This window comes from Somniosus microcephalus, chromosome 9 (assembly GCF_052327205.1).
Source record: "Somniosus microcephalus isolate GS21.2 chromosome 9, FLI_Smic_1.0, whole genome shotgun sequence".
Classification (NCBI taxonomy): domain Eukaryota; kingdom Metazoa; phylum Chordata; class Chondrichthyes; order Squaliformes; family Somniosidae; genus Somniosus; species Somniosus microcephalus.
In genome coordinates, this window is record NC_140995.1 from 95,713,526 (window position 1) to 95,735,005 (window position 21,480).

Genomic DNA, 21,480 nt, shown 5'->3' on the forward strand with positions numbered 1-21,480 from the left:
TTCTATATTGTCTACAGCTGTGCTGCTGGCACATAACCTCTGACATTACGATGAAAAATATTGCTCAGTTTGAGAGAGTAAACTTGCGATTGTATTTCTAATGTGGGAAGCTGGTGGTGGCATAACTCATGTACAGAGTGAAAAAAAAATAGGGGAACTGGCAGAAAACAGAAAGGAGGAAGGAGGAAGGAAAGTACAGAGAGTGACCAAACATGTCGCAACTCATTGTTATGAAATGAGGACGACTTCATTTTAATTGAAAGCAACTTATTTAGATATACAGTAACTCGTTTATTTCGATATGTTAGCCAGATTTTCAATCTGTCTCTCCCCTTTTGATGAGGAATCTCTCAGGCTATTTATGTTGTCAGTTTTCCCCGCTGCAGCAATTGATTATACTACCAAGGGCTCGTCCTTTATTTCTACTCCCCTTCCTCCAGTTGGGCTCAATTGAGTGTATCGATGGTGCTGTGCCTGGCGTGGGTGGCATCAGTGGGCCCGGACTGGTGCGTCACTGGAGGTGCAGCATGCATAAGCCACAGTGCCCACTCTGCTATGAATGCACCCAAAGCAGCTCAGCACAAATTAACTTGTTTAGTTAATTTCCTTTAAAGAGTTTCAGTGGAATTAACATTATTGCAAAGAGCTGAGGAATGTAGAAGTAACATCTGTAATATTGGAGCCTTCAGGTGTTATTTTTGTCACTGTTGTGCTATGGAAGCCTACTGTAAATGAACCCTCTGCATTTTATGCTTTTCATAGATTTTACAATTAAACCAAGTGGCTATAGGCTATATCAATGGTGCGTGAATAAATTTACAGAATAATAGCTGAATGCATTACATTTAAATTGACATATTTGAATTCTTATAAATGTGCCTATAGTATGTTCAGCTGAAGCTCACGTGGACAAAAATGACCTTCGCTGTTAGAACCTTGAATGTCAAAAAATTCAAAGTACTACAGTGATCAAAATATATTTTTGGATATTAAGGGAATCAAGGGATATGGGGATAGTGCAGGAAAGTGGAGTTGAGGTAGAAGATCAGCCATGATCTTATCGAACGGCGGAGCAGGCTCAAGGGGCCAAATGGCCTACTCCTGCTCCTATTTCTTATGATTTTATGACCCAACCCAGAAGATTGTAACTTCTAATTAAAAATCATCTGTATTTGTGGTGAGGTGTTTCTTAGCAATTTGTTTCACGGGTATACAGTGCAGTTGAGCACTTTCAGTGAGCTGACCATGGGAGTAACCAGTTACTGTATAAGAGATGTGTGAGGCAGACTATCCCCCACTTCTAGCTGTATGAGGAAGCATAGCATCAGTGGAAAGAACCTGCAGTGTGTTTGGGGGAAGGCAGCAGGAGAACCATAGTATAAAATTAAACTAAAATCCAATATGCATCAATGCTGCTAAACATACATCAGAGTTTCTATGAACATACCATAGTGATTGATGCTGTTTATCAGCCTCACTCCGACTTGGGCATGATTGTTTGTCATCAAAACTACATCAAATATTTCATCACTGTCAGGGTAAAGGTCACGTAGTTGCATATTAACTGTTTCCAGTGCCTGGAAGAAACAAATTCATTACATTCTAACAAAATACAATTCACTGCTTTACAAATACAATACAAGCAACGATCTAACCCTCAACATATTGAAAAGTGTTTTAAACTTCATGAAAATCCACAAACTGATCATAGACATTCTGGCACAGCAAGAGGCCATTTGGACCATTGTGCCTGTGCCGCTGCTAGCTCTTCAAGTGCCCTTTCCAAGTATCCTTTTTATCTATCCCGTTCTCTCTAAAATGATGTTATAGTCTCTACCTCATTAACCACTTGTGTAAAGCACTGAGGTCCTAATGACTATCAGAAAAAAATGTCTTCTTTGCTGTTCTAATGGTAATACTGTCTATGCCACTTTGCCACTGATTTGCTAACTGGTAAACAATCTTTCACTGTTTACCCTCTCCAAACCTTTTCATAATTTTGAAAATCTCTATTAGATTCCCCCCTTTAACTTTATTTGTTCCTGTGAGAAAGGACTCAATTTATAAGCCTTTCTGCAGAACTATAATCTTCCTAAACTCTCAAGCTCTTGGATTAGAAAATTGCCAATGTCACTCCATTATTTAAAAAGGGCAGGAAAGATAAACTAGGAAATTATAGGCCTATTAGCCTAACATCAGTTGTGGGAAAGTTGCTAGAATCTGTTATTAGGGACAGAGTGACTGAGCATTTGGGCAAATACGAGCTGATCAGAGAGAGCCAGCGTGGAATTGTAAAGGATAAGTCATGTCTAATGAACCTAGTTGAACGTGGTATGGATATTACTTATACAGACTTCTAGAAGGCATTCGACAAGGTTCCATGTAAGAGACTGTTAACAAAAATGAGAGTGCATGGAATTGGAGGCAACCTATTGGCTTGGATAGGGAATTGGTTAGGAGGTAGGAGACAGAGAGTAGAGATAATGGGTTTGTACTCAAATTGGCAGGATGTGACTAGTGGTGTCCCCCAGGGATCCGTACTGGGGCCTCAGCTTTTCACTATATTTATAAATGATTTGGATGAAGGAATAGAGAGCCGTACATCTAAGTTTGCTGACATCACTAAGTTAGGTGGCACAGCAAAGAGAGTAGAAGGGGGCAGAAAGTTGCAAAGGGACATTGATAGATTAGGTGAGTGGGCAAAACTGTGGCAGAGAGAGTTCAATCTGGGACATAAGAAAGATCATAGAATCATAGAAAGTTACAGCACGGAAGGAGGCCATTTCGGCCCATCGTGTCCACGCCGGCCATCAAAGAGCTATCCAGCCTAATCCCACTTCCCAGCTCTTGGTCTGTAGCCCTGCAGGTTACAGCATCCCAAGTGCACATCCAAGTGCATTTTAAATGTGGTTAGGGTTTCTGCCACTACCACCCTTTCAGGCAGTGAGTTCCAGGCCTGCACAACCCTCTGGGTGAAGAAATTTCCCCTCAAATCCCCTCTAAACCTTCCAATTACTTTAAATTTGTGCCCCCTGGTTTTTGACCCCTCTGCTAAGGGGAATAGGTCCTTTCTATCCACTTTATATACCTCAATAAAGTCTCCCCTCAGCCTCCTCTGTTCTAAGGAAAACAAACCCAGCCTATCCAGTCTTTCCTCCTAGCTCTACTCCCAGCAGCATCCTTGTAAATCTCCTCTGTACCCTCTCTAGTGCAATCACATCTTTCCTGTAATGTGGTGACCAGAACTGCACGCAGTACTCTAGCTGAAGCCTAACTAGTGTTTTATACAGTTGAAGCATAACCACCCTGCTCTTATATTCTATGCCACGGCTAATAAAGTCAAGCATTCCGTATGCCTTCTTAACCACCTTATCTACCTGGCCTGCTACCTTCAGGGATCTGTGGACATGTACTCCAAGGTCCCTTTGTTCCTCTACACTACAGGTAGACTACCCTTTATCTGGACTTCGGAAAACCGAAACCCTCTAAAAACCAAAGGTTTTTTCGTTCAGCGTAAGTCGTGCGTACGAACGAAAAAACCTTCGGTTTTTAGAGGGTTCCGGTTTCGGAAGTTCGGATCAAGGGTAAGTCGTGCGCACGACCCCCCGCCGGCCCCGACAACCGCCGACCCCGCCAGCCCCCCCGCGGACCCCGCCAGCCCCGACAACCACCGACCCCCCCGCGGACCCCGCCGGCCCCGACAACCGCCGATCCCCCCCGCGGACCCCGCCGGCCCCGACAACTGCCGACCCCGACAACCGCCGACCCCCCCGCGGACCCCGCCGGCCCCGACAACCGCCGATACCCCCCGCGGACCCCGCCGGCCCCGACAACCGCCGACCCCGCCAACCCCCCCGCGGACCCCGCCGGCCCCGACCCCCGCCTGACTTACGCTGAGCGTCAGCGTAAGTCGTGCGCACGACCCCCCGCCGACCCCCCCGCGGACCCCCGCCGACCCACCTTCCGAAATCCGAAATTCTCCTTTATCCGAAACTCGGCTGGTCCCGAGGTTTTCGGATAAAGGATAGTCTACCTGTACTCCGTGTCCTACCATTTAATGTGTATTCCTGTTCCTTGTTAGCCCTCCACAAATGCATTGGGGTTGATTTTAACTCAGCCGTGAGGCGGGCTTTGAGGCGTGTGGGGGGTTAAAATCACAGAAACTGGGGGTCGGGACCCCCCCCTCCGCCTGGTTCCTGACCCCGAGCCATTTTAACCCAAGCATGTCTGATGGTCCCAAATCAGTCCCGCCTCCAACAGGCGGGACTGATCTTTGAGGCCCTTAATCAGCAATAATTGGCCTTTATAATCCCATTTCAACAGGCCCTTGCATTTCTAACCCTTTTCCCATGTAAAACACGCCTGGTGGGGATCACACCTGTGAAACCTGGCGTGAGCACTATTGGCTTGCTGACTATCAGCTGCAGGTCAACCATTAAAGAGGAGATTTGATCAGTCATCATTTGCAGGTGGCAGGACTTTATTGTTTCAGGCCTGGGGCAACTTTTACCAGGCTTAACCACACCTGTGGAAGGTTGGAGCCTCACACACATCTCCAGTGTGACCTCCTGGGAAACCCTGCTCGCCACCTTCACTCAGCGCTTCCTCAACGGAGGCATATACCAGAAGCATGGGAGCCATTTATTTCCTTCCCTTCTGGGCATTAGATGAGCTCAAACACCAGCTGCGGCACCAGCAGAACTAGGAACAACAGCAGCAGCAACAGGAGCGCCAGGCTGCTGCTCACCCACCTGAAGCTGCACAGGCCAGAAGGAGCCAGCGCTTGGTAGTGGCTTGAGAGCACCTTGCTGCACATCAGGGGGCCATGGGGACCCGTATCTGCACTGGCAGTCCTACTCAGAAGGACGTCCATGAAGGTCTGGTTTCTCTGTTCAACAGATGCCCATCGCTCCTCAAGAGATGTCATTCTATTATGAACACTCACCATGTTTTCCATACCCTGGCGACTTATCTCCTCCATGGAGGTTGCCATCCTTTCCATGGTGATGCGTTCATGCGCCAATGACTCCACAAAGGCTCTGCTCATGTTCGCTATGTACTCCTCCATTCACTCCACACTCACATCGACCCTGGAGACAAAACCTGCCAGAGACTCCTGCATCTGTTCCTGGAGTTCCAGCCCCGCTGATCTTATGGACGGACCCAGAGGCAGAGGGTCGACATGCAGCTGAGCCGAGCTGGCAGAGTCCTGCGCCCTCCGACGAGGACTCTCCACTGCTGTCCCTGTCTCCACAATCTGCTGATGCTCACTTGTGAGCTGTAATACACCAGGTGACAACACTACTCTATGTCCCGAAGGTCCCACCGAGGTGTGTCTGCGCTGGTGCTGGGTGCGCTTATTTCTGCTGACGCTGCGCCCTCAGAGGTTGCAGATTCCTCTGAGGAGTTTGGAAGCTCAGGCTCTTCCTCCTGGACAGTAGGGATGGGGGCTCTCGATGGTCCTGTGGGGGAGTAAAGGAAAGAGTTAGAGATGTGAGGTCAAGGTTACATGCACATTGCAGATGATCATAGGTCCATCTGTTATAGCTTCAGAATCATTATCAGTGACTCATGCAATGTCAATGAGATGGAAAACTATTCTGTCACCAGCTTGCTGTGATGCACCCGTCTGTCCGTCCCCCACATGCGCCTCATCCTCCAGTCCTACGATCTCCAGGACCACCTCCTCCCAGGGGGTGAGGTGGGCTACTGATGGTGGCCCTCCTCCTGTCCTCGCTCGTTCTCTTTTATTGTGAGCTCTCTTTTCCTGCAATGAGGGAGACAAGTGGAGTTTGAGTGAGAATGAAGGAGTGAGTGTAGAGAATCCATAGCATAGATGCTTAGAAGGAGACAAAGATGGAGTGAGGTGGCAAGACCAAGGGCCCTCCCTGTGTGTTGTCAGTTGTTTTCATAGCATCAGAGTTATAGGGAGTGTGAGGGCTGCAGTCGAATAGTTAAGTGAATGTGAGCATAGAGAGGGAATGGGTAAGGGTACATGGATGTCAGTGTCAAGTGGGATGTGGAGGAAGAGATTGCTAAAGCTGAGTGCTGGTGAGGAGAGGCAATGGAGATCAGATTGAGAGTGATGGGAACTTCATACTCACTTTTCCAGTGTGCTGACGGTCATGAAATCTCTTCCTGCACTGTATCCAGGTTCTGCGGGTAGCCGATAAGGAGTTGATCTCCTCTGCCACTTGCAGCCACGCAGCCTTTGTCTGCTGGGGAGGCATCTTCCTCCCTGATGAAGGGAAGAGCACCTCCTTGTGAGCTCTTGCTCCCTCCACTAAAGCCTGCAGGGCAACGTCGTCAAAACGGGGTGCAGACCTCGGTCTTTCTCTTGCCATTCTGCTTCCAGCTCAGTGTATCAGCAAATGCCAAAAGGTTGGCAGCCTGCAGAAGAAGCAAGGCTTGTTGCAGACCCTAAATGCAGCAGCAATAAGGACGTCATATTATGCGACTTTCTGACTGGAAATAATCATTTGCCAAGGGTTCCCACACATTGGAAATCAATTGGCCAATTGAGTTAAAATTGCATCAATCTCACACACCCATTTAGATTCGTGTGGGAAACACCAAATTCGGGGAACCCGACAATTCCCCGCACCCGAGTTAAAATCGACCCCATTATCTCACACTTTTCCGGATTGAATTCCATTTGCCACTGTTCTGCCCACCTGACCAATTTATTGATATCTTCCTGCAGTCTACAGCTTCCTTCTTCAGTATCAACCACACAGCCGATTTTAGTATCATCTGCAAACTTGTTAATCATGCCCACTATATTCAAGTCTTGATCATTGATATATACACAACAAAAAGCAAGGGACCCAGTACTGAGCCCTGTGGAACCCCACTGGAAACAGCCTTCCAGTCATAAAAACACCCATCAACCATTACCCTCTGCTTCCTGCCTCCAAGCCAGTTTTGAATTCAACTTGACACTCTGCCCTGGAGCCCATGGGCTTTTAACTTCGTGACCAGTCCGCCATGTGGAACCTTATCAAAAGCCTTGCTAAAGTCCATATACACATCAAATGCACTACCCTCACCTACCCTCCTTGTTACCTCCTCAAAAAATTCAATCAAGTTTGTCAGACATGAACTTCCCTTAACAAATTCGTGCTGACTATCCTTGATTAATCCGTGTCTTTCTAAATGAAGATTTATCCTGTCCTTCAGAATTCTTTCCAATAATTTTCCCACCACCGAGGTTAGGCTGACTGGCCTGTAATTACTCGGTCTATCCCTTTCTCCCTTTTTAAACAAGGGTACCACATTAGCAGTCCTCCAGTACCACACCTGAAGCCAGAGGGGATTGGAAAATGATGGTCAGGGCCTCTGCTATTTCCTCTTTTGCTTCGCTTAACAGCCTGGGATACATTTCATCCGGGCCTGGGGATTTATCCACTTTTAAAGCTGCTAAACCCCTTAATACTTCCTCTCTCACTATGTTTATAGAATGGCGAGAAGCTAGGAACTGTGAATGAGCAGAGAGATTTAGGGGTCCAAATCCAGTGGACAGGTACAAAAAATAATTTAAAAAGGCTAATGGAATGTTGGCCTTTATATCAAGGGGACTGCAATACAAAGGGTGGAAGTTATGTTACAGCTGTACAGAGCTCTGGTTAGACCCCATCTGGAGTACTGCATTCAGTTCTGGGCACCGCACATCAGGAAGGATATACTGGCCTTGGAGTGGGTACAATGCAGATTACCAGAATGATACCTGGGCTAAAAGGGTTAAATTATGAGGACAGGTTGCATAGTCTAGGTTTGTATTCCCTTGAATATAAATTATGGGGTGATCTAATTGAGGTGTTTATGATCATTAAAGGATTTGATAAGGTAGATAGAGAGACTATTTCCTCTGGTGAGGGAGTCCAAAACAAGGGGCATAACCTTAAAATTAGAGCTAGGCCATTCAGGGGTGATGTCTAGAAACGCTTCTTCAAACAAAGTGTAATGGAAATCTGGAACTCGCTTCCTCAAAAAGCTGTTGAGGCTCTGTCAATTGAAAATTTCAAAACTGAGATTGATATAACTTTATTAGGCAAGTGTATTAAGGGTTACAGAACCAAGGTGGGTAGATGGAGTACAGATCAGCCATAATATCATTGAATGGCAGAACAGGCTCGAGGGGCTGAATAGCCTACTCCTGTTCCTATGTTGTTCATTTCACACATCATGCTAGTAAATCTTTGCTGTACTGTTTTCATGACTCTAATTTCCTTTCTATAGGGAGTACGCAGAACGTTTAAAAAAAATTAATTCATGGGATGTGGGTGTCGCTGGTAAGACCAGCATGTATTGCCCATCCCTAATTGCCCTCGAGAAGGTGGTAATGAGCCGCCTTCTTGAACCGCTGCAGTCCATGTGAAGGTACTTCCACAGTGCTGTTAGGGAGGGAGTTCCAGGACTTTGACCCAGCGACGTTGCAGGAATGGTGATATACTTCCAAGCTAGGATGTTGTGAGACTTGGAGGGGAACTGCATGCAAAACTTCAACTGTGGTCTCACCAGTGGCTTGTAAATTCAACATCACTTTCTTGCTTCTGTGTTCAATGTATATAAAACCCAGAATCTCATTTGAATGTTTTATGGCCTTTTCTACTTGTACTTCTGCATTTAAAGATCTATGTATCTGCTCCCTTAGATCTCAATCTCTCTCTCTGCCACCACTGTTCAGAATCTCTCCAAATGATTTTCTGCAAATTTCTAGAGGAATTTTATAAAATGGAAGTTGAGAAATATACAGAATGAAATAATCAATCATTCATAATATTCTTGGAATAGGTTTTAAAATACTTGATATACCTATCAATTCATCCAATGAAAAGCGATGAGTTAAGAAAGTAACTATAGGTTTTTATTGGCTAAATAACAGAGCCCACCCTCGTGGGTGATCGGATCCAACAAGGAGGAATACCAGCCAGTCGACCACCTTTATACCTGGGCAAGTAGGCGGAGCTATGGGCGGAGTCAGTGGTCAGCCCAGGTATAACAGCGTGGCAAGCGGCGACCTCGTGTAGTGATACAACAGTGTAAACAGTGATAACCATAGTGTAACGATATAACAGTGATAACCATAGTGTAACGGTAGTGAACGATAAAAGTGGTTTACCACATTCACCCCTTGTTTAGATTTGAGTCCGCCGGGCTGAAGTGTACTACCAGTTTGGGTATGTCGGTCTGTCCGGAGGCCTCGTAAGTCTTTCTGATCGGCACAGCAGCGGCGGCGGTGTTGCAGTCTCCGGTGTTAATGCTGGTGTCTGCGTCGTTGACGAAGGCTCGTGGGGTTCCGGCATGCCGTCTACCTGGGCTGGATTTGGGGGGGGGGGGGTGGTGGGGGGGTAACGGTGGTGTCTCAGGGGTGCCCGAGGGTGCAAGGCCTCGTAAGGAGACTGTGTCCTCCCGCCCGTCTGGGTATGCCACGTAGGCGTACTGGGGGTTGGCGTGCAGGAGGACCACCCTCTCGACCAGGGGGTCCATTTTATGGGCCCTCACATGCTTTCGCAGTAAGACGGGCCCCGGAGAAGTCAGCCAAGTTGGCAGCATGGTTCCCGTAGTCGATTTCCTGGGGAAAACAAACATTCGTTCATGGGGGGTGGCGTTAATGGCAGTGCAAAGCAGTGACCGGATGGAATGCAGCGCTGCCGGGAGGACTTCCTGCCAGCGAGAGGTTGGGAGGCCCTTAGACTTTAAGGCTAAGAGAACGGCCTTCCAGACAGTCGCGTTCTCTCTTTCCACCTGGCAGTTCCCTCGGGGGTTGTAGCTGGTGGTCCTGCTTGCAGCGATACCTCTCGCTAATAGGAACTGGCGAAGTTCCTCGCTCATGAAGGAGGAGCCCCGGTCGCTATGTATATAGTTCGGGAACCCGAACAAGGCGAAGAGGTCGTTCAGGCATTTGATGACCGTGGTGCTGGTCATGTCTGGGCAGGGGAAGGCAAAGGGGAAACGGGAGTACTCATCAATGATGTTGAGGAAGTACACATTACGGTCAGAGGATGGGAGGGGCCCCTTAAAATCGATGCTCAAGCGCTCGAAGGGGTGGGTGGCCTTGATCAGGCTTGCTCTGTCCGGCCTAAAGAAATGCGGTTTGCATTCGGCACAGGTTTGGCAGTTCCTGGTCATGGTCCTGACCTCCTCGATGGAGTATGGCAGATTGCGGGCCTTAATGAAGTGGTAAAGTCTGGTGACCCCGGGGTGGCAGAGGTCGTTGTGGAGGGTCTGCAGTCTATCAGTTTGCACGTTGGCGCATGTACTTCGTGATAGAGCATCTGGGGGTTCGTTCAGTTTACCAGGCCGTTACAAGATATCATAATCATAGGTGGAGAGCTCGATTCTCCACCTCAAGATCTTGTCGTTCTTGATTTTGCCCCTCAGCTTGTTATTAAACATAAAAGCGACCGAATGCTGGTCGGTGAGGAGGGTAAATCGTTTATCTGCCAGGTAATGCCTCCAGCATCGTACAGCCTCCACGATCGCCTGGGCCTCCTTCTCGACCGAAGAGTGTCGGATCTCAGGGCCCTGGAGGGTCCTTGAGAAGAAGGCCACCGGTCTCCCCTCCTGGTTGAGGGTTGCGGCTAGGGCGAAGTCGGATGCATCGCTCTCCACTTGGAAAGGGATAGACTCATCCACCGCGTGCATTGTGGCCTTAGCAATGTCTCTCTTAATGAGGGAGAAGGCTGCGCACGCTTCTGCCGTCAGGGGGAAGGAGGTGGACTTCATGAGGGGTCTGGCTTTGTCCGCATAATTTGGCACCCATTGGGCATAGTAGGCGAAGAGCCCCAGGGTTCTCTTCAGCGCCTTTGGACAGTGGGGGAGGGGAAGCTCCATGAGGGGGCGCATTCTTTCGGGGTCGATGACTCCGTTCTCTACTACGCAGCCGAGGATGGCAAGGCGCGAGGTGTTAAACTCACATTTCTCCTTATTGTAGGTGAGGTTCAGCCATTGGGCCGTACGGAGGAATCTTTCCAGATTAACATCGTGGTCCTGCCGGTCGCGGCCGCAGATGGTGACGTTATCTAGATAGGGGAACGTGGCGTGCAGCCCGTTCTGGTCAACCATCCGGTCCATCTCCCTTTGGAAGACCGAAACCCCGTTGGTGACGCCGAAGGGAACCCTAAGGAAGTGGTAGAGGCGGCCGTTCGCCTCGAAGGCTGTATACTGGCGGTCCTCAGGGCGGATAGGGAGTTGGTGATAGGCCGACTTAAGGTCGATGGTGGAGAATACCCGGTACTGCGCAATCTGATTGACCATATCAGATATGCGGGGAAGGGGATATGCGTCCAGCTGGGTGTACCGGTTTATGGTTTGGCTGTAGTCGATGACTAGGCGGTTTTTATCGCCGGTCTTAATGACTACGACCTGGGTACGCCAGGGGCTGTTGCTCCTCTCGATGATGCCCTCCTTCAGGAGACGCTGCACCTCACAGCTAATAAAAGCTCTGTCCCCGGCGCTGTACCGCCTGCTCTTGGTGGCGACGGGTTTACAGTCGCGGGTGAGGTTAGCGAACAGGGAGGGGGGCGGGACCTTGAGGGTGGATAGGCCGCAGGTGGTATGCGGTGGGCGGTTTAAAGGCTGCTGGTTGTCGACTGAGTGGGGGGAGGGGTCCACCGTATGCCAAAGTGACACTTTGCAGGTGGGATTGGAAGTCCAGCCCTAGTAGGACGGCAGCGCAGAGCTGGGGCAGGACGAGGAGTTTAAAATTTTTATACTCCGTGCCCCTAACCGACAGGGTCACAATACAGTAGCCGCTGATGTCTGTAGAATGGGACCTCGATGCCATCGAGATCCGGTTGCGCGTTGGCCGGACAGTGAGGGAGTAGTGGCTCACCGTGTCTGGATGTATGAAACTCTCCGTGCTTCCGCTGTCGAACAGGCAGGTCGTGGCGTGGCCGTTTACTTTGATGTCCATCATGGACTTGGACAGGTGATTCGGGCGAGCTTGGTCCAGTGTGACGGAGGCTAGTGTATGGCTGAGCGAGCTGCTGTAGTCTGCGGGTGAGGCGGTGGTCGGGTCTGGTGACAAGGTGGCGGTCGACTGTGGTGGACAAAATGGCGGCGCCCATGAGGTTGAATAAGATGGCTGCCCCCACAACTCACATGAGGCATTGCTGGTGTCGGTTGCCTTGGTCAAAGATGGCCGCCCCCACGACTCACACGAGGGGATACTGGCATCTGTGGCCTGGATGAAAGATGGCCGCCCCCACAATTCGCATGAGGCACTGCTGGCGTCTGTGGCTCTCCCCCTGCAGGCCTTAGCGAAGTGGCCTTTCTTCTGGCAATGGGAGCAAGTCGCGTTTCTCGCAGGGCAGCGCGTCCTCGGGTGTTTCGCCTGGCCACAGAAGAAGCAGCCGGCGGCCCGATCGCAGGGGTCCGATGTTGCAGCCGGTACCGGGGGTGGCGGTCCCGATCGGTTCTGGGACGCCGACGCTGAGGTAGGTCCCGGAGGCGGCGTTGCGAGGGGTATTGCGGCCGGGGTCGGGTCGGAGTCCCAGGGTCGCGCAGTACAGTACCTGGAATACGCCTCGAGGTCCCGATGGGCCACTTCCAGAGAGCGAGCGAGGGCTGCAGCTGTGTTCAGGTCGAGGTCCTTTGATTCGAGCAGTCTTTGCCGTGAGTAGTCGAACCGAAGGCCTTTCACGAAGGCATCGCGGATATTCCCTTCAGTATTTTCTGCAGCCGTTACCGCTTTAAAGTCACAGTCCCTGCCGAGTGTTTGTAGCGCCCATAAAAATTCATCTACCGACTCTCCTGGCTGTTGCGGGCGGGATCTTAGGAGGTGTCTGGCATATAGAATTTACCGGGCTCCGGTACTGCTGTTTCAGCAGGTTGATGGCGGCCTCGTATGTAGTAAGGTCCTGTATGAGTGCGAATACTTTAGGGCTCACTTGGGCGGTCAGCACTCTTAGTTTGGATCTCTGAGGCACGCCGGATTCTCCCAGGTAGGATTCGAAACAGCTCAGCCAGTGTTTGAAGTCGAGGGCTGAGTTTGCTGCCTGTGGGTTTAGATCCAGGTACGGCGGTCGGAGGGCTCGCAGCCAGGCCGGCTGCTGTGGCTGTTGTAGCTGGGCGTCTGACTGGTCTGACGGTTCGTTAGACATTTTTAAAATTTAGCCAATAAAATTGATATACCTATCAATTCATCCAATGAAAAGCGACGAGTTAAGAAAGTAACTATAGGTTTTTATTGGCTAAATAACAGAGCCCACCCTCGTGGGTGATCGGATCCAACAAGGAGGAATACCAGCCAGTCGACCACCTTTATACCTGGGCAAGTAGGTGGAGCTATGGGCGGAGTCAGCAGTGGTCAGCCCAGGTATAACAGCGTGGCAAGAGGCGACCTCGTGTAGTGATACAACAGTGTAAACAAACAGTGATAACCATAGTGTAACGGTAGTGAACGATAAAAGTGGTTTACTACAATACTTCCCTGCGTTAAAGGTTTGAAAATGTTCTACATGTGGAAAGAGACAAGCCACACTAATTTCACTTTCTGGTTGAGCGGTATAAAAGACTTGAATGTTCAAAATGACGACTGCTATTTTTTCCACACGCTACCCACAGTAAACCACAGAGTAATCTAACAATTTGCCAAAACCATCCCAGCCCTACCCTGGAATCAAAATTGCCTCTCATACGTTTAGGGGTGTGCCGCACAAAATCAAATCCATCACTAGATCTCTGTAAATGATGTTATCACAGTTAGCTGCTGGAGTAGGTCAACACTCCTGAAGCAGTATCCAGCACATTCTAACTCACACCACTGTCCTGGCACTTTGCCACATCTGGAGGTCCAGTTAGTATCCACCACCACAGAACCCTCGAGTGAACCATCGCAGAAATCATCTGTCCTGGCTTCATGTATGTCAAGTCAAGCTCTACAACATTTGTGGCTGGGGCAGTTAGTGTAATTTGTCGCAAAGAAAGTCTTGTACATTCAGGAACCTCCCTTTCAGAGTTGGGATAAAATAAATTTGCTTCACTCGAAAATCATTCAAAATATTGCAAATATCAAAACGGACAATTTTGGTTCATATCTCAGTAAACTGAGATGCACAGTAAAGAAAGTTGGACGGGCACAGCCCAGAAATCTGCATTACCTTCACAAAGGGGAAAGCCGGCCCCTCCTTCAGCGGCTCCTCTTCATGTTCCTGCTGATGTTTCACGTAACTTTCCAGTCCTTGCGCCTCGTATATTTTTCTTTCCTCCACCATATTAAAGAGGCAGCGAGAAGACACCGCGATCGTGACGGCATACTGAGACTTGGGCTAGCAAAAAACATGCAAAATTCACGGATTATATTCTTGTTCAAAAGGTTCAATCGGTCGCACGAGAAAACCTTTCCGTTCCTTTCATACTCACAGTTCGTAGTTTCTTTTTAGAAGTTAGGCTTTCAAATTGCTCCTTTGCAGCCTCCCAGTTGATTTCTGTATTGTCAGAGCCTCCTTTGACCTGCTCTTTGCTTTGAGCAACGGTGCCGGAACCTTTCTCCTGCGATTTGTTTTTATCTTCACTCATCTTTAAAATGATTGTAAAGAACGGAAAGCTGGGATCGCTAATTCGGCAAGGCTCAACCTCCTGCAGTAATTGCAACAAGGAAGTGCCAATGTTGCCTCTGGGCGTTCCTGCACCCATGATTCTCTCTGAGTCTCAGGCGCGTCACTTCAACGGAAAGACTGTGATGAGGAAAGCTGAGCTGAATCCTAGCAGGCATCATTCAACAACAACTACTTGTATTCAAATAGCGCCGTTAACATAGTAAAACGTCCCAAGGCGATTCACAGGAGTGCCATAATACAAAAATTTGACACTGAGCCGCATAAGGAGGTATTAGAGCACATAACCAAACGCTTGGTCAAAGATAGCAAAATACTGCAGATGCTGGAATACGAAATAACAACAGAAAACGCTGCAAAAACTCAGCAGGCCAGGGCAGCATCCGTGGAGAGAGATACAGAGTTAACGTTAACTCTGTTTCTCTCTCCACGGATGCTGTCCTGGCCTGCTGAGTTTTTCCAGCATTTTCTGTTGTTATTTCGCTTGGTCAAAGAGGTAGATTTTAAAGAATATCTTGAAGGATCAGAGAGATGGAGAGGTTTAGGGAGGGAATTGCAGAGCTTAGGGCCTTGGCAGCTGAAGGCACGGCCACCAATGGTTGAGCAATTATAATCGGGAATGCTCAAGAGGCCAGAATTAGAGGAACGCAGATATTTCGGGGAGTTGTGGGGCTGGAGAAGATTACAGAGATAGGGAGGGGCGAAGCCATGGAGGGATTTGAAAACAAGGATGAGAATTTTAAATTCGAGCCGTTGCTTAACCGGGAGCCAATGTAGGTCAGCGGGCACAGGGGTGATGAGTGAATGGGACTTGGTGCGAGATAGGACGGGCAGCCGAGGTTTGGATGAGCTCAAGTTTACGTATGGTAGAACATGTTCATTCAGTTCTATTGGGTAAATCCAAGGAAAGAGATGCAATATATTGAAAACTTGATTTACTTTCTTCATAACAGTCCGCCAACTTAATTTTCCCAGGAAAAAGAACCCCTGATCCAGAAAACTACTTGTATTTGTTTGGAGTAACCTGGTGCATTTTTTAAAATCCCGTGTTCTCATTTCCTAGGTGTGGAAAGTGGTCCTAGGTCACTCAAAAAAGTACAGTTGGATAGAATGTAATTTCTATTAAGAGGTCGTTGTCGTACGTGTCTTCACACTGTTCCCTTTGGGGAACTGTATGAAGTGGTGGAAGGATTTCTGGCCACGTTAACGCTCCTTCCGTGACCGTAACCATCTTCATACCAGCCATTAGGGTGGTTAGTCCTATGGCGGGAGGGTTTTACGGGCTCCCACAACCCATACGAGGGGTGGGGCCACCAACACCCACGGACGCAAGTATCCCGCTGGATGTCAACCCAGAATTTAGAGCCGGAGCTCCGACTCCACTTGCCGGGACTGTCTGGAGCGGGGTTCGAAACCCTACACCTTCTGGCCCAGCGGCGGGGATGCTACCGCTACGCCAAAGGCCCACTCCTATTAAGAGGTAAAGAACAAAAATGCAAATGTTAAATAAAAACATAAAATGCTAGAAATAATATGAATGGGTGGACAAATCCTGTGGTCCCACTGATTTCTGTGCATGAATTTCTGGACCTTAACATCGGGCGGGATGTAAAATGGGCGTCTGACCTCCAAACCGCCCCATTTTGTTCGGCTGGGTTTGGTTAAAATTAAGGCTTCAGTGCCACAACTACTGAGGTCCCAAATTCCCATGCAGTGAGTTGCACTGCTTTTACGCCATAAGAGTTGTGCCTGCTGATGGTCTGGAGAGGTATTTACATGAGAATTTCCTATGTCCTTTCATTTGCACATTCATTGGAATGATGGCATAAAACCCATGAAAAACAGGAGTAAAACATTACAAATCCTACATTACAACAGTGACTACACTTCAAAAGCACTTCATTGGCTGTAAAGCACTTGGAGGTGTCCTGAGGACATGAAAGGTGCTATATAAATGCAACTCTTTCTTTAAAATGCTGGGGTGCATGGAGATTTGAATCCAGCCTTTACAATGCCAGTTCTGCCTGAAGATTGCAGCAGCAAGCTGGGGGAGTATCAGAGAGGTAAGGAACAGTGCCTGGCACAGTGAGCTGACTGTCAGCTAGCTTGACTGCATGTCTCATGAATGTTTTTATGCCACTTTTCAAGAATGCCTAACACAGGAGCAGCTGGCATGGGCAGCTAAACAAGGGAGCAGGGCATGGCAAATTTCTCGGAAATGAGCCTGCGAACCCTCCTGGATGAAATTGAGCTAAGGCAGCACAGACTGCTGGGTATGTGTGGCAAGCAACCTGACAAAATTGCAACTCATGCCATGTGGAGCAAGGTGGCACTGGCACTGAGTGCAAACTCTCTCACTCCCAGGACAGCCGCCCAGCACTGTAAAAAGTTCAATAACCTGATGAGGGTAAGCAAAGTTGTACTCTGGCCACTCTCCTTTTTCTTCCTTGTGCACCAACACATTCCTCAGCCTCTAAAAGTAACATTTGCTCAACTAACCCTTCACAATGCACTCTGATTATGGTGGGTTCTAACTTGGGATCTTTCTGTATTGTTACCCATCGCCCCCAATAGCAGTTACTTTCATGCACAACTCTAAAACCCCATCCTCCACTTTAGCAGGGTGCCACTCCCATGCTGCTTGGCATACAATCCTCAATTATTAACTATCATCTACTTTACTAAATCGTGCTTGCAGGCGAAAATGGTGCAATAGGCAGGCCACTGGATGATGTATCCCCAATGTGAAACAGCTCACAGTGTGTGAAGAGAAGGCCATGGAGCTCATGGGGTGGCATTCTGCTTTTGTTTTTGGAGATGGTGAGGTCGGGGTCATATTACTGGCACCCTTAATAACTGAAAACCTACAATGTTGCTGTGGCACTTCTGTGAAGAACCACACAGCCACATGACAGTTTCAGCCCCTGAGGCACACCTACCACCATCTCCACTGGTAGTGGAAACAGGATGCTGGCTACCAGCAACCAATGGGAGAATGGATATCACAGAATCAGAAAGATCCCTGGGATAGAGTCGATGGAATATCCTTTAGTCTCTCTGATATGCTGCCCTTACATGCTTTGCAATCCATTTGACAACAACCCCTCCATACGATCCTTGAAGACCAAAAGTTCTTCTTTCAATGCCTTCACGTTGAGTTGACTGATTTCTTATGTAACGGGGGAAGGTTTGTAGATTCTGTTGCAGCTGTTACTTTCTCCAGGCTGCCCTGCAGTGAGTTTGAACCCCTCTCGGATGTTGGACAGAAGGGCAGTGGACTCCAGTCATTTGTTGCGCATCTTGGGAAAGGCCATGGTGAACCTCACTCCATACTTGTGTGAGGCTCCGCTAATGTCGTGATCTTCATTGCAGGCTCCCTGTGATCATCATTCATTTGCTCTGCAGCCAGAGGCTGACAAGTCTTACGCCTCCACTCAAGTGCCAGTTTTAGACGTACTAACTTCCCCAACCAGAAAAAGTAAAGGCAGATTTAATTCTGTCCGCTGGGCAGAAACTGGGCTCGCAGGTAGCTCAACACGCCCATTGTACTCACCCGCTGACGACCTGCACCGACCCCACAGCTTCTGATTTTAACCTGCTCCTCTAAGCAGGCGGAAGCTTTACGTGTCGGAAACCAGATGGGTCCTTATATAAATATGCAGATCAGGTTCCCATTACATTATCGACTATTATTTAAACCACGGGCCTGAGAGGGGAAGCCATTCCCCCAGGCCAACCTAGCGGAAAGGGGAGTCAGGACCAGAAAAGGCCCCAAAATAAGTGTACCAAAACAAGGAAAGTTTAGGCTTCTCCTACCATGGCAACCGCCCCCCGCCCCGATTCCAAACCCTTCCGCACTCCCTCCTGACAACTTACCTGAGTGCCTGGGACATTTCCTTCAGCATTGCCCTCTGCTGTTTTTTTAGCTGGAGACTGACTGAGGCTTTGCCGATGAGGTCAGGACTTGAAATCTGCTGAGCCTCTCGCTGCCAAGATTAGCACAGTTTGCCTCCACCTGCCCAACTCCCACCTCGCTTGTCTTTTTGTATTCACTCTATAATTTTAAAATCTCTATTAAATCAACTCTTAGCATTCTCTGCTCCAGGGGAAGTAATCCCAATATCTTATGCCTTTCCCTGTAACTATAGTTTTCCGTCCCTGACATCATCCTGGTGAATTTACCCTGTATGTTCTCTGTGGCTTTAATGTCCTCTCTACAATGGGACACTCAAAAGTACACACAGTTCTCCAACATATTCCTAATATTCATCGCTTATAAATGACTCATACACGTAAGTCAGTCAACTGAATCATTTTGCATCTTATCTAAGCAATGCAGTCCAGGCAGTGGATCCTGTTTCTTACAATGAAGCATTAAATTCAAAGGGAACATTTTCAGGCCTACCACACCTACTATTTTGGGTACAGTATGTGTTGTATCTATGCTTTAATGCGTTCAATCAAGCATGTAGATACGTCGAATTAAATCAGAGTCAGGCAGACAGGCTTATAACTGCGATGTTCACTTTATTGCGTAAAATGGCCGACTGCCGTTTTCCCGGGTAATTCCCATAATGCAATGCACATTACATTACTGTATTGACTGGTGTCAAACTCACAATCAATACACGACATCCCCCTTTTCCTTGGAAACAAACTTGCAGTTTACAAACAGTTGCTTACAATAACACTGCATAACTTATTTGGTTTATAAACGTTTTACAAACTTGTGTCTTACCACACAACTAAATAATTCCCAGGTTTAAACATTTAACATCACCCATGCAGTTCTCGCTCAGTTTATGTTGTGACATAATCAGACAGTCTTTGGGGTTTTCTTTTAACCCTTTGAGGTCTGGCTGTATTGGGTATGTCTGACATGTTGGTGTCAGTGGGTATTGCCTGTGTCACAGTGGTATGTGTGTCAGGGTCTATCATACTGTCGTCAGTCCCTTGTGTTTCCTCCTGCTCATGGAGTGTCTCCTTTGGTCCATTGGTTCTGTATTTCTTCACAAACGTAGTGTTTCTCGAGTAGCGTGCTCCGTCTGGAGATTCTACTACTACTTGACTCCCTGTTTTACTCAAAACTTTGTGGGGTGTGGCATTAAAAGGAGTGGTGAACTTGTCCACTTTGTCCTGCCGTACCAGCACCGTGTCGCCAACTTCCACCTCTGAGTATTGTGTTCTCCGCTGTTCATCTGCGTACAGTTTGGACTTGCCTTTTTGTTCTGCGTCCCGGTCACGTACTTCCATGTCTGCGCGCGACTCTGTGATGTCTGGCAGCTTTCCTCTCATTTTCCGTTTAAAGAGCAGCTCTGCCGGGCTCTTTCCTGTTGTGGCATGGTCAATGCTCCTGTACACAATCACATATTTTCTAAGTTCACGTTTCCAATCTAGTCCTTCTGACTGAGCAATTCTGATTCTCTTCATCAGCGATGCATTCTGGCGCTCGACTTCTCCGTTAGCCTGAGCCCATTTTGCTGTCGTTTTCAGGTGTTTGATCCCGTTGTTTTCACAGCATTCTTTGAATAATTCAGATTTGAATTGGGGACCATTATCAGATTTGCAGGTGATTGGCAAACCATGACGGCTGAACATTGACTCTAAACTATCAATAACCTTCTCTGTTGCTGTGGAGGTCATGATGTCATATTCATAGTAGTGACTATAATAATCAACTACCACAAGAATGGAGTGGTTGGATGGCAAGGGCCCCAGTAAGTCTATAGCTACATCCTGCCAGGGGCCCTCCGGTAATGGTGTTGGTCTCAACGGTTCAGGTGGGTCGGGTCTGGCTACTATCTGACAGCCGTGGCACGCTTTACAGTGTTTTTCAACTGCCTTGTCCATGCCAGGCCACCAAACCTTGGTTCTGAGATGTTGCTTTGTTCCAACTATTCCCAAGTGTCCTTCATGTGCTAACACCAGAGCTCGTGCGTGTAACACTGTGGGTAGCACGATGCGTGTTCCCCGAAGAACTAGGTACCCCACTACGCACAGCTCGTTTGCAATTGCTGCATAAGCTTTACAGTTCTCAAAATGTCCGTTTGTGATTGCCTCCGTACCTCAATCAGCTCTGGGTCGGTAGCAGAGGCTTCCTCCACCTCTCTAGTAGTGAGTGCTTTTGGTGTCGCACTCACAGCTATAAATCTCACGTATTCATCTGAGCCATGAGAATGTCTCTCCTGTTTTGCTGCCTCCCCCAGCAATCGTGACAGTGAGCCTGCACTGTTTTGCTTGCCTGGAATGTGTATCACCTTAAAATCGTACGGCTGTAATCTAAGTACCCATCTCTCTATACGGGCACAGGGTTTAGAGTGTGGGCCGTATATCACTTGTAATGGCTTATGGTCAGTTACCAAGTTAAATTTTCGGCCATACACATATGGATGCAGCCTCTCACAAGCCCATACAAGAGCTACGGCCTCTCTCTCTGTTTGAGAGTATTTCCTCTCACAGTCTGTTAAACTACGACTTACATAGCATATTGGCACCTCTTGTCCCTGTTGGTCCTGAACTAGTACTGCACCTAAACCTACAGGGCTGGCATCTGCTATCACCTTGGTTGGTGCGTCCTTATCAAAATATGCTAAAGTGCCGGCTCTGGCCAACTCTTCCTTGAGTGCACTGAATGACTGTCTCTGTTGTGATCCAAATTTAAATGGTGTGTCTTTTCTCGTCAGGCGTCGCAGTGGCTCTGATAGCGTTGCAAATTGTGGGATGAATCTACTACTGTACCCAACGAGTCCCAAGAAACTCCTCACCTCTGTAGCATTCTCTGGTTCCCAAGCTTCTGCCACCGCTCGCACTCTCTCTGCTGTTGGTCCGATGCCCTTTTCAGACAACAGGATTCCTATGAAAATCAATCGGTCCATGTTGAATTGGCACTTCTCTGAGTTTAGTGTCAGTCCACTTTCCA

General features: G+C 48.2%; 1 protein-coding gene across 1 annotated transcript in view; it reads right to left on the bottom strand.

Moving 5' to 3' along the window:
* The window catches only part of LOC147112546 (cytosolic 5'-nucleotidase 1A-like), a 65,944-nt gene extending 51,282 nt beyond the window's left edge, over positions 1-14,662 (bottom strand). Inside the window, exons 1-3 of the mRNA XM_085996874.1 lie at positions 14,368-14,662; positions 14,106-14,273; positions 1,448-1,577 (exon numbers count right to left, since the gene is read on the bottom strand). Of these exons, the coding sequence (XP_085853000.1) occupies positions 1,448-1,577; positions 14,106-14,273; positions 14,368-14,640 (571 nt within the window). The 5' untranslated portion in view covers positions 14,641-14,662. The remainder of the gene's footprint in view (positions 1-1,447; positions 1,578-14,105; positions 14,274-14,367) is intronic.
* Between the last annotated feature and the right edge of the window lie 6,818 nt (positions 14,663-21,480).